Source organism: Meleagris gallopavo, chromosome 23, assembly GCF_000146605.3.
Source record: "Meleagris gallopavo isolate NT-WF06-2002-E0010 breed Aviagen turkey brand Nicholas breeding stock chromosome 23, Turkey_5.1, whole genome shotgun sequence".
In the NCBI taxonomy this organism is placed as follows: Eukaryota; Metazoa; Chordata; class Aves; order Galliformes; family Phasianidae; genus Meleagris; species Meleagris gallopavo.
Window position 1 is genome coordinate 1,093,448 of NC_015033.2, and position 13,381 is coordinate 1,106,828.

General features: G+C 46.1%; 1 protein-coding gene across 1 annotated transcript in view; it reads right to left on the reverse strand.

Annotated features, from left to right (window-relative positions):
- PRDM16 (PR/SET domain 16) overlaps positions 1 to 13,381 on the reverse strand; it is a 122,609-nt gene that overhangs the window by 84,461 nt on the left and 24,767 nt on the right. The window contains 1 exon segment of the mRNA XM_019622445.2: positions 2,760 to 2,810. Within this exon segment, the coding sequence (XP_019477990.1) occupies positions 2,760 to 2,810 (51 nt within the window).

The window sequence follows — 13,381 nt, forward strand, 5'->3', positions numbered from 1 at the left end:
ACGGCGCACCCCAACCCACACCCACAGCTGGGAACAGCAAAATGCAGCCAAAGCTGAGCCTGGTAATGAGGCTGAGTCTTTCCTCTCCCTCCCCAAAGCGAAATCACAACGACAATGAGGAGAAGGGGAACAGCCCCGTGCTCCAGTGCCCTGAATGCAGCAAGGCGCGTAGGAACATTCAGTCACAGAACGTATGAGCTGCTCTCTAAGCAAAATAAACAGCCTGCAGGAGGAAGGCTTGGAAGAAGGAGTGCGGGGAGCAGTGACAGTGTGCCTGCAGGTACACGGTGCCTGTGGGTGCTCCTCTCACTGAGCACACGTCTCCCTGCCAGCACTGCTTGCACTGCCAGGTACTTACAAACAAAAACCGGGCAGAGTTGTGCAAGTCAACCCGGTATCAGCAAGCAAAGCAGGTAAAAGAAAAGCTGGCCAGGAGCACACCGTGCTTTATTCTATGGCACAGCACATTCCAGGTGTGGACAAATGATCCTGCACAGAGGTCCTCATTGCTAGAAATCTTAATTCCAGTGAGCAAACAACAGCCACCACTGTAGGTCTGTGCTGGTAGCCGTGCCGGCACAAAGAGCCCTGACACCATCTGGAAAATGCTGGAAATGGCGAGTTTTGTTTTTCTCCCAGGCCCAAAGCCTGCTTTACTGTGCAATATAGCATTTTTCTCCCCCTAGCCCTTGCTACGCTCCATTCTCAGCTCACAAACAGCAGTCAGCCCAGTGAGCGCTGGGATCACTGCCTCATCTTGGCTCCAGCTCCAACTCCTGCTCTGCACCCGCTGCTCTGTGCATCCCCTTTCCACCACCCACCTACCTCCAAGAGAGCAGGAATAAGCTGAGCTCACACATCAGCTCCTGTGCCTTCATCAGGGATGTGGCAACTGAATGGTTCAGGGATGCTGGGAAGGGAAAACTCCTCCCTAAAGGTTTTGTGCCACCAGAGCATAATGCTGCGTAGCCAGGAGTGCTAACAAACCATTCTGAGATACCTCCATAATTGTACAGAGTGGTTTTTCATTCTTTGTTTTCCATTTTTTTCCCTGACTGCAAAGCTGTCCGGCAGTAGTCTTGTCACAAGCCATAAAGTTTAGACTTGAACTCTTTACCTTACCGCTTTGACCTTTTTTACCCCAGCTGTAAAGCCCTACTGCCCATCCTTCAATAAATTTATCACCTCATAAACTCCCACTAGAGCTTCTCTACACTGCATTTAGAGACAGCAGTGGAGGGGAAATTCTCCCCCCTAGTTAAATGTCATAACTGTCCAGCTTCATACCTGCTGCCCAGGAAAATAGTTAAGGACAAGGCGTTGTTCAAGACCTGTAGGTTTTGCAGTGTTCTTCTTTGGAATAACATAATGGAGCTTAAACACAAAAACACATATCCAAGACATACGATGCCAGTTCAATGTTTCCTTCTACCCCCGTCCCATACAAAGCCTGCTCACTTTGGAGTAACGGAGATTCAGCAAAGAGGGGATGCACAATTCATTGGTGATACTGTAATTAAGGACTGAGAAAGAACAGCCAATGGAGAATTCCCTCCATGGCTGCGATGAGTGCATGGTGATAATAAGAACCTGCCACCTTGTCACCACGTCTGTCCAGACAAAAGGATCCCACTGAGGCAGAGACAAACACCCAGTGAGTTATGGGGGGGAACAAGGTAAAAAGTTCAGCGGCGTTGCGACAGGGCTGCTGCGAGGTCACTGCGTGGTCACAGGACATCGCATGGTGAGTCTGAGCCCCGAAAATAAGAGCTTGTTTTACTCAAACCGATGAGAACAGAACGGCCCAGCAATGGCTGTGGGTCTCAGTATCTGCTCCCAAACTCTGGAGACACTGACGGGTATTTTTTATTATTATCCTTTTAACTTTCAATATTGAAGATGGCCTAAAAGGGTGAATGGAAAAGGCAGTTGTTGCAGTTTCCCATTTAACACACCTCACAGTCCAAAAAAACCCAATATTTTATGAGCACGGCTGCGGACGGCCAATGTAAGACCATCACATCTGAAAAGAATTCCAGCTAATTCCCTATTTCAGCAAAGACACGTCGCCTCTGTGCACATCCAACAGCCGTAAGCAAACACAACAAGCGCTGCCCCACAGATGGCCATGGAGGGAATCATCCCCACCTTCCTGGCAACAACCCGAAGCCAAATAGAGGGCTGGCTACTGAAACATGGAGAGCTGAGCTGCCTCGCAGCCGCTGTGCAGAGACTGATACAGCTGGGCCGTATTTGGAACACATCTTTTTCTGGTCACTATTACATTCTAAGCATCACAACGTGATGAAAAGCACTGGTAATACATCATACTCGTTAAATGTTATCCTTTCATATATCTATTCCTATTCCCTGGGCCTTTCCCTAAGCCACATTTACATGGCGAAGTGACCTCTAAAAATTTAGCACTTTTAACAAAGGACCAACGTTTTCTTTTACTGGAAAAGAGGTAAATGAGGTTTTAAGATTTGGACTCGTAGTTGTTCACATTGTAGCTGAATCAAGAAACACTTCACACTACATTTTCCTTTTCATAAACGCTGGAATCACAAAAAGACAGAAGAATGTGTCAACAGAACCACAAGATGTAATCCAAAGGAGCAAAGCAACCACTGGAAAAGTTTTAGGACAATTATTGCGATGCATAGCCTGGTTCAAAATTAAGAGCAGAAAAAAAGAAAGTGGGTGTATTTCAAAGCCAGGCAGTAATACAAATTGCATAAAATGGAGCCATGTCCTACCTTTTTTATACTGCCCTCCTGGGAGGTCACCTCGGGATCAGTCAGTATTTGCTGTGAGAAAAAAAAAAAATAAGAGGAAAAAAGTGAAGTTGGATTGCAGCTAAGAATATTATAAAATAATACGGATTATTATTATTATTACAGTAATTATTATTATTACATAAGGGCCACAGCTCTCAGGTGCGTGCCCATTGCAGTTGGTGGCTGAGAGGTTGGCGTGGGGCTGCCTGTGGCCACGTCCAGGTGGGATGGACTGAACTGACAGACTTCAGAAATGTTGGCAAACGCCTCCGAGCTCAGCTGTAATAACAGCACCGTGTTTTAAATAGCGGGAATCCTAAAGCATTCTGTGCTTTACAACAGCTCTAATAGATACTGAAATTGTGGTTTGGAAAGCAGCTGAGAGCAAATAGGACCAAGAGGTGAATGGCAGAGCAATAAAGTTCCACGTGCTCACGCGCTTGTGTGTGCAGTGCACAGGTTGGAAGGTTGGAACACGAATGACACCCAATGAGGAGTGCACATCACTGCACTGCGGGAAGGGCTGGTGGCCGTGGAGCATCCCCAGCCCCTGCTCTGGGATACTGGAAGCCCTTTGAGAGCCACGGCAGAGCCCTGCCCACAGCTGGCTGTGCTGAAGGACCCACAGCCACCACAGCAGCCCCCAGCCCAAGGCACCTCACTGTAACTATTATACGCAAAACACCTTTAAAGACAATTGGTTAATTACGTGCATTCAGAGTGCATAATCCACCCGTTCAACATGCCCATAAATGTGGATGGGAAAAAAAAAGAAAACACGCTGAAATGAAGTGCAAATTGGGCTGTGGTGTAGTCCTGTATAAACAGGCTTAAGAGTCAGGAATTCCTGAGTCTGGATCTAAATGCCAACACAAGCTTCCTTTTGTTGGTTTGGATAGATCTGTGCTCATTGGGCAAGTTATGGCTTTCAAAGCAAATTGTTTTTTTCCCTTTCAATTCAGAGCAGATCTCAAATTCTGAAATTCTTGGAGAATAAAAGGATCTGCAAAAAGTACTTTGGACACATTCAAAAATTGACTTTTGCAGCACAGCATCGTGGCTGTGCATCTGAATGCTCGTTGGTGATATGCCCAGAAGAAGCTGGCAGGATGGGCACCTTGAGGCAGGGATGCTGCCCAACCATCACCAGGTTCTAACAGCCTTCAGAAGCCCTCCTGGGTGGTTCGGGAGGAGAGTTCAAGCTCCTCGTTCTGCATTCCCAGTTTGGAATGAAAACTGTTTGAAAACAGAGGCTGAAGGGAGAGCTCTGCAGCAGCAGAACCTGGGGCACACAGCAGGACTGAGCGCTACCTCCTAATTAAACGAGAGAGAAAGTACCAGATGTGATGTTTATTAATAAGAATAACAAAAGATACTTTGAAAATCTACTCATTGGGTAATTTTAGCTCAGCCTGGACTTCATCTCATCTGAATGCCATAATCCTAAATAAAGAGCTTGACGTGTACAGTGGGCTGCAGCCTTGCAGTTGACCCAGATGTTCTGAAACGTACTCAGAATTTACACTGTGCCCTTTTTCTATCCATTGATACGCTGATTTCAGCCAAAAGCAATACAGCGTGTCACTGCTATGGCTTGGGAACCCAATGAAGGTGCAGCAGCAATGCTTCCCTGCATTCATTTCCTGGGCTCTGCACACTGCTGGCAGTGGGATCCTGCCTGAGCTACACGAGTGAGGGATGTGCTATAATTTTTGCAAAGACTCCTGAATGTATACTAAACATGTCAAGTAACACCATGTGATTCTTTTTGAAAAACAGTTTACAAGCTGGCATTCTCCAGCTGCAGTTAACCCTAATTTGATTACATTACCGAGACAGATCACAATGAGCTTATGTAAATAGTAACGTTATCCATTCATTCCGTGAGCTCAGATAAACTGTCATTTAAAAATAAAAAAAAAAAAAAAGAACTTGAATAGGCATGGCCTGATGTATTCAGCACAGCCTACCCCTGCTCTGCCACTGAGATTTGGGGATTTCAGCAATATTTCCACGTTTGTACCAAGCTGGAAATGCAAGAGGAAGCCCGATGGTAGCGCAAAGCTGGCGTGTGGATAACAGCCCTTCTTTCAGTAATTGGCTCTTCGTTGTCATCTGATCCTTCTGTGGGATGCGTGGGCTCATCCAGCTCTAACACACCCATCCTGCACAGCATCATGCCCAACTGTCTGGCCTGAGTGAGTACCTCGCTAACATCCTCCTCTCCTGGCACCCGAGGGCAGTTTTACAAACTTAAATTAGGAAATAGAGAAAAGCTGTGATGTGTGATGTGTTGTTCGCTGCCACTATTTGCCTGAGACACACAAACACCATCAAATCCTGCAGCGAGGAGCTGACCTGCTCTGCCCTGACATCTCTGCCGACTGCAGATGCACAAGCAGAAAAGAGTTGTTTATTTATTAACAATTTTCATAACAATCCATTTGCCAATTTCAAAGTGAAACCAGAAAGCTGATCCGTGCAAAACGCATCGCTGTCACAGCAGCTGCTGCTTTCCCAGCTCCTCCAAGAAGTCTGGCATCACCTATAAAGGCCCTGCCCAGCATACAACCAGGTCATCAAAGCCTTGCTGCTCCTTCATGGCACCTGCTGATATCAGTTGCTTTAGATACGTCATCAACCAAAGGCATTCATTGCCCCGGATAGCACAGATCTTCCAAATGGCACCATGGGACCAACACAAAATCTGCTCTACTGCGCATACCAATTTTTAAGCAATCTTTAAGCAAAAATAAGCAATGAAACAGTAAATTTTGCAAGCTCTGAATCCTGTAGAAGAAAGATATCCACTTGAAAAGCTCATAAAGTGAGTGCCAAGGGCTGAGCTGCTTGCAGTTGTCTGGAAAATCAGGCAAAACTCTCAGCCTTCTGCCCTGACAAACTGCAGAGCCACTCCATCCAATGCATTGGAATAATTCAGAGTCTGATTTATTGTCACCAAAGCTACCGGGTCCTGAAATGCAAATGGAAATAGCAATTCCCTCCTCTGCATGAATGCTGCGTGGCCAAGCAGAGCTTCGGGAGCTGCAATTCCCTGAGCAAGGAGCATTAAGGGAGCCGATCCAGTTCACCAACATCATCTGAGCACTGGCTGGCAATGAGCTGATTTCACATTCATTTTAATCCAGATGTTTTCTGTGTAAGCATTACCACCTTTTCCTTTTCTTTTTTTTTTTTTACGTTCCTATACAGACACTTTTCACCTGAGCCTCCTAACGTCCCTTCAAGACTGTCATGATTAATGCCCATTTTTGATACTCCACAGCTTTGCCACTACAAACATAACACTGCTCAGCCAGGAGTGCCATAAAACACTGCCATCCTGAGACCCCCAAATGGAGCAGAAGTTATAGATGCTACTGTAGGCCAAGTGCCTTGAGCAGAAAGCATAATGATGCCATGCTGGGAGCAGACTGAAGGAGTGTGGGCTCATGAGGACAGAAGGACCACACGAACACTGTGTTAAAGAAAATACACGTGGAATCCACACGAACCCAACCCTGCATTGCCAGGAAGCAGATTTCCATTAGTCCCTTACTGTCCCAGGAAACAAACTGCCATTATTTCCTTACTGCCCTTTGGTTCCAAGCTGGGATCTGCCCCATCACTCCCTTAACAGTAAAGAATGAACCTGGCCATACGGAGCAAGGAGGATGAGCAAGGATTTCTGCGAGCTGCCCAGCTTTGCATTCAGGTGCTGCAGCACAAATCCATTCCAGCACTTCCAATCTTTTTTTCTGTTTACCATATTTTAAAAATACGGAGACTTTAGAGCACTTTCTGGCCCCAAAATTGACAAAACCTGGTATTTTCTGTAGTAAATAAACTGGTGAAACACTATTCACTTGAGGAAATTTTCAATATCCTGTCTTGGGAATTTGCAGCGAATGTGCCTGGAATTAAGAGGAAAGGGAGGAAAGCTCCGCTCGGAGAGGAAGAATTTCCTTTCCTGGCTGGTGAGCAAGGAGGATGAACAGCACAGCCCTGCCTGGCACACAGCGAGCCATGGGCTGGAAGGAGGATAAAGAATAAACCAGGCATTCAGTGCTAAGGGCAACCCCAGCACAATTGGGAACACTGTGGAGCAGCCAAACTGTGGTTTGCGGACCAGTAACAGTCTGCAGAGCCCTGGTATGCACTGCACAGACCATTTTATAACCATTTATTTTTCAGTTGAAAGTCGGAACAAAAAGGTGATCTCGCACGGGACGGAAAATGCTCAATACTAACAGTGAGCAGCGGTCCAAAATTTCTGGTGATCGGCCGCAGGGAGCACCTCTGCACTTGTGTGGTGTGGGGCTGTGCAGAGGAACTGCTTTGTTTGCTGGCTTCCAGGAAAACAAACTGCAGTGAGGTGAATCGTTACAGGTTATTCCAAAGGGTGTTCAGGAATGGGACGTCCTGAGCTGCACCTCAGGAAGGAATCGGCTTCTGGGCGTTCCGAGTAGGGCAATGCCAGGGGAGTTAATGGTGAAAAGAGTGAATGCCAAGCATTAAGAAAACGCTCAAGAACAAAGTCTGCGAGACAGAAAATGAGCCTGCAATTTACATACGTGGTATCGCAACGTTTTAGACACAGCTCCTCCATGACATCGCCATCAAGTTCAACTGCAAATACCAGGAAGTTAAACAGAATCTAATGGAGAGCGTTTGAAATAACTTCAATAAGCTGAGGACTTGAGACTTTCAGCCAAGACAAATAAGAGAGGGTACTGATTAGTAAATGTCACCATTTCTCCTGCCAAGCACTCAGGGGCTGGTGATAGGAGAGCATTACATATAATCTCGCAGTCTTTAGGGGCTGTTTGATTTTATATTGCATTCTTATCGGGTTCTAAAAGTCCAGTGTTAATGAGCATGAGAAATGCACTCGATAGTTTGGCGGTTTTGCTGAAGCAGAATGTATTTCATTCATTACGTGTTCCTTGGATCCAAGCTGGGGATGCATTTCCCATTCAGAGCGCCGCGTCCAACCCCCGTCTATTCTTCTTCTCCATTTCAGCAACCAGGCATCACCTTTAATAACCATCTATTTACACTATTTAAATAAAATGGCTTTTACCAGCTCCAGAGAATGAGATCTTTAAGAACTCTGGGGCAGAGAGACACATTTATGTCACGAGCTCGAGCCCACTGCATTCCCTTTTGCAATGCAGCGTGACTCTTGAAAGAAGAATAAGTATCAAGGATGGTAAATTACTGGGAAAAAAACAACAAAAACAGCAACAAAACAAGCCTTGCTGTTTGGATTCTGAGTGACCCACGAGGTGAAGGAAATAACAAACCCAGATAAACGCTGTTTTGAGAACCCCATAGTGTCTCAAGCACGGTAGTGATAACAGCGCTGGGTTCTCAGCCAGCGAGCTGCAGGATGGTCAAAATCCCACCACAACCAAGCACTGCCCTTGGGGCTCCCTGGGGAGGAACTGTGCCGCTGCTCCCAGTCCTGCAGCCCTGCACCCCAATGTGTCCAGGTGCTCCAAGAGGGAGCAGCCCTCACCTGTCCCGTCCCTAGGAGCACAAACCAACTGGTGTTGTTTTCAGAATGACCTTAATTATCCGTGGCAATTATTTATTTTGTAGATAATTAACAAATCCTACCTCTAATGAGATTTCTCAATGAATGGAGTCTTTTGTCTGTTATTGCCTACGTCTTCAAACACTTCCCAGAAAAGAAGATTGTAATAGAACACACGAGGAAAAAAAAAGTGCTTAAATTAATATATTGATTTTCTTTTCAAAATACATTTACAAATATCATTGTGAACTCCCTTTTCCTGGAGGGAAATTCCATTATAGAAACGAATTCTGACCAGATGAAAGGGGCACTTCTCTGCATGCCCAGCGAGCACAGCCTGAGGACGAGGATGGATGCCCCCGGAGCTGAATGGTGTCTGTATTTTCTCAGTGTGTTCATCTTCCAAATTGGGAACATAACTAGCAGACTGAGAACATATGAGAGCCTCTGTCATAACTGCAAAACAGTTTGCATTTTCACTCTGTCTGTAGAGAAAACAGGAGCGAAGGGAAGGTGAGGGTCACCAGCTCTGGGTGCTCTCTGCTGCAGAATTACATAACACAATCACTTAAAGGATCTGGAGCCATTTATTATCCGAGCAAAAAATCATCTTGAAGAGTGAAATGTAATGTTTTGGTTAACAGATAAAGCGTTGCTGTTTGCAGCCATGTAAGTGGATTGGATGCTTAGCTTTAGTCGTATACCATCCACCTCTTTTTTTGTTCTCGACCCTTTTTAGTTATAAAAATGACCTTGATATTGACAGAAAAATATAAATGAACTTCCCCTGTACTTCCCATATTGATAACCTGTTTGTTAAGATGATCAGTAATAATCATAAGTAAATAAAGAGAGATCATACATCATCTGGTAATGGCAATACTGACGTGCACTTGATCTGACGTATGGGGACCTCTGGGCTTTGGCTGACGAGCTCATACTTCATATTAAATTGCAGCCTGTATATCCAGGACACACATTGACATATGCATCCATACAGAGCAGTGCACTCAAATCTCAATATTGAGCCATACCTGTTATGAGCAGGACATCTTACAGAGTGCTCTCAGATGGAAGATGTGTGTTGAAATGGATTCCACACGTACAGCATTGAGTCCCTAGAATAATTTGGTATCTGGACCTCAATCACTTGTCTCCCTTTGGGTGAGGTTCATACAACGAACCAACCTTGGCAGAGTATTGCTGGGCCTGCACTCATTTCCAGTCCTGCTTCTACTGATTGACATCAATATTGTGGGGAACAGGAAAATCTCAGCACCAACAGAGGAACCAGGAGAAGACCATAGAATCACAGAACCATAAAGGTTGGAAAAGTCCTCTTAAGATCATCAAGTCCAGCCTCAATAACTCATGTTCCCTCAATCCACATCTCCATGTTGAACCTCCAGGGACAGTGACTCCTCCACTTCCCTCTTCCAATGCCTGGCCTCTCTTTCTAAGAAGAAATGTCTCCAATATCCAACCTGAACCTCCCCTGGCACATTATATCACTTCTCAAAGATGTACCAGGGCAGGAGTTGTCCTGCTCCAGCTCTCCAGCTGCAGAGCAGGGCCAGCTGGCTCTGTCCTCTCCCGTCACCATGCCGAGTGGCACAGCCTGCAGGCTTACTTCAACATAGTGATTACACAGTTAGGCATTTGAACAAAGAACAGGGAGAAATGACATCATTCCATTCTCTTCCTTACAGCCTAAAGAGACACTGATAAGAATTATGAATTGTTTTGTCACACTCGAAGAGTGTATAGCCAATATGTTTTTTCTTGGGCACATTTTCCTGCCTTGGTTCAAAAACCCAAGTCATGCCAGTGAGCTCACCGAAGTGCTCCAGCTACTTGCATGCAAGGCTGTCAAATCACAAGCATAAACACAAAGTGCATGCATTCCCTGTATGCAGAATTTGCCAGAAACCCAGCTCAATGAGCTGTGTCCCTATCTAGAGCTTGTCCTCAGTTCCATCAAAATAATGGCCCTCAACGTAACCATAGCAGAGCACCAAAGCTAAATAGCTAAGCTGTGACACGTCAATTTTTTATCCTTAATCACACTGAAAGGAAAATAAAGCCAACGTGCAACGTTCCCACCACTTTCAAAAGTTTTAAGTGGGAAATGCACTGTCTCATCTGGCAGCTCAGTGCTGCTGCTCATGCCATGCTCAGATAGGGGAGCGCATCCCTGCCCAGCACCCAATGGCCAGGATGGGCTGTGTCACCCTGATACCCATCAGCAGGACAACCCAACAGTCACCTGAACATGACAAGGTCACACGCAGTGTGATGCAGAAAGAAAAATGGCCCATTAAAGCCTCAGAAGTCTAGAAGAGAAACATAAGGCTGGTGATGCCCTCCTTTATTCACAAGTGATATTAAATAAATGATATTCTCCATTAAGAAAAGTTAATATGGAATTATTCTGTGGCCAAACTTCAGACACTGGCACGATCCGTTTCTCATTTAAAAAGCACACAATGTTGTTTTATCTGAGTTGATAGGAGGTGCCAGGTGAGTTCCCTTTTAAGAGCTGGAGAAACAATTTCAGAGAGAACTGGATAATATTATGCTTGGAATGATAATATTGTGTTTGGAAAAGGTCAATATTTTATTTAATCAGCCAGACAGAGAGTGGGTGGCAATTTCAATGCATTTTCTTGAGACAGGAATTTAGGGAGTCGAAGCGGAAATCGGTTTCTGTTTTTTCCTTGGGCTGCTGATGTCTTCCACAGGTAGAGGCGTAGGGGCTGTTGCTCGGAGCTGCCCTGCAGGGAACACTGTGTGCTTCGCTCTGCACCTCGGCCACGAGGCAGAGTATTGCAGGGACTGACGAGGCAGAGACCCACAAGTGAAAGCTGAACAAATGCAACCTTCCCACAGCACGACCCATTCCTCTGCTCTGCCCTGCAACCCACCGGTGCCAAAGCAATATTTGGGGCTGGTTGGGTGGATGGCATCTTCCCACCTGTCTGTCTGCTGTTCTCTTTTTGATGTTACCCCAAACACCCAATCTGGCACCCACCTGCCCGGTGCCCCCGTGCAGTGCTGGAGCAAATGGGATCTGCCACATCTGGCAAACACCACAACAGCCACCCACCCACCAGGACGGCCGCTGCCTCCAAGCAGAAACAGAGTTTTATTCCCTAAGACAGCAGCAAGCCCTCATCGAGAGAGAACATTGATTAAAAGAGCCAACAAATAACTAGAGAAATGAGCTTATAAATACGGCGAGCACTTCATTTCTTGAGGTCAGAAAACCCGGCCATTATCTGTCTGCTCGCATTTTCTTGATTAGACATCTTCTCAGCAAAAGGCCTCGCAGCAACCACTGCACACAGGGCTGTGCCAGAGCACCTCCCCAGTCCTGGCCGTGGGCACAGCTACTGGGCTGTGCTCAGAACATCCCAACATCTCCACAGAAAACCTTCCCGGGGCCAATTAAAACAGCAGAGAGGTTCTAAAAAACGCCCTTTGGTTATCTTTAGTCATTCTGGATTCTAAAAAATTCACCTTTGCTGTCCACAGTAACTCCAGTTGCTCACTAGCAGAATCAAAATGGATTTTCCATTCGGCGCTCTGTGCAGAACACCACAACGCTACAAAATACCAACCAAAAAACCCCACATTCTTTTTTTTTTTTTTTTCATTACACGTTCTGAAGAAGCGCACACAGCCCTCACTGTTATTAAACACTGAGCACAGCACTGGGGAAAGCCTTGGGAGATGCAGCTCTGCACGCTGATTGCAGGCAGCGTTTCATCCGGTGCCAAAAGGAACACTGAGGTTAGGAGATGGCTCCCTCCATCATCTCATCACTGAGCATTTCTCTTCACATCTTGCAAACTGCCACCGATAGCTCATAGACAAAGAAACATCCATAATGAATCCAGATGCTGGAAATGAAATGTAGTTAAGCCATAGAAGAGGCTTTAATGAAGTAAAGCTCTTTTGTTTAACCGCCAGCCCAACGTAAATAAGCACGGCTGTGAGTACGGCTCAGAGATGCTATCTTACCAAACAATCTGAACGTGCCATCAAGGAAAATGTCGCTTTGTGGGGATAACGTAAAAGCAGTTTAACATTCCTACAGCTTGGCTCTTGCCTTCCTCAGCGCCCCACAGCTCCTGGGGCTGATGGAGCAGCACAGCTCCCGGTGCTGTCAGCCCACACTGCCGGGTCACCGGGGTCAATTGGTCCTGTTCTGACTTAAGGACAGGGGATGAACTCATTACTACCCAGCAATTCCCTCCCATCTGCCCGTGGCACCTGCTGTAACCAGGCAGGACGCGAGCAAACCCACTGCTCCCCACAGGCACACAGCTGCTGGGGGGCTCACATGGAAGTTCACCTGCAGCCCAGACCCCAAGCTCAGCTCCTCGGGGGCTGTTCCACTGCTTTGAGCGTTTGGCAGTGGGTTGTGCTGAAGGTTAGGAAATTGCAAAGCGGTATCCAGGGCTTGGAGGCAGTTTGTGGCGTTTTGGATAGCTCAAAGACATCTCCTCACCACATCCCTTCATCTCAGGCTTCCTTAGCTATCATCAGCATTTGTGTTTAAGATGTGTTTTGAAAGCTCAAAAGTAACCTGTAAGGATTTGTTGCTTTTGTTAAAAAGAAGTGGAAATTCTTTTAAAACAATAAAACAGTGACTTCTGGGATCGGGAGAAGCAATGGAATAAAGCAGAGAAGCAACAAGAGGAGACACTGCAATACTCAGTTACGTACTTTGCTGCAGCCAAAGTTGTCAATTTGCCATAAATTTCTAAGTCACAATTCTTTGCCTTCCCTCCCTAACTCAGACATTCACTCTGCTGGTTGGATGACAGTCACAATTACATGCACCAGCAATATACCCAGACTGAGGTTCAGCCTGGACACCACTCCATTTGGATCCTGGTTCCAAGAGATGCCCTGCTGTGCTCCCACCTGCCAGCCAACGCAGTTTGGAGCGACGCTTCGGTTCTAAACCCTACAAAGAAAACTCTACAATAACATACCTGAGCTGTACCGCTTGGTAAAGGCACTAAGAGTCCTCAGAAACAAGCAAACTAACTTA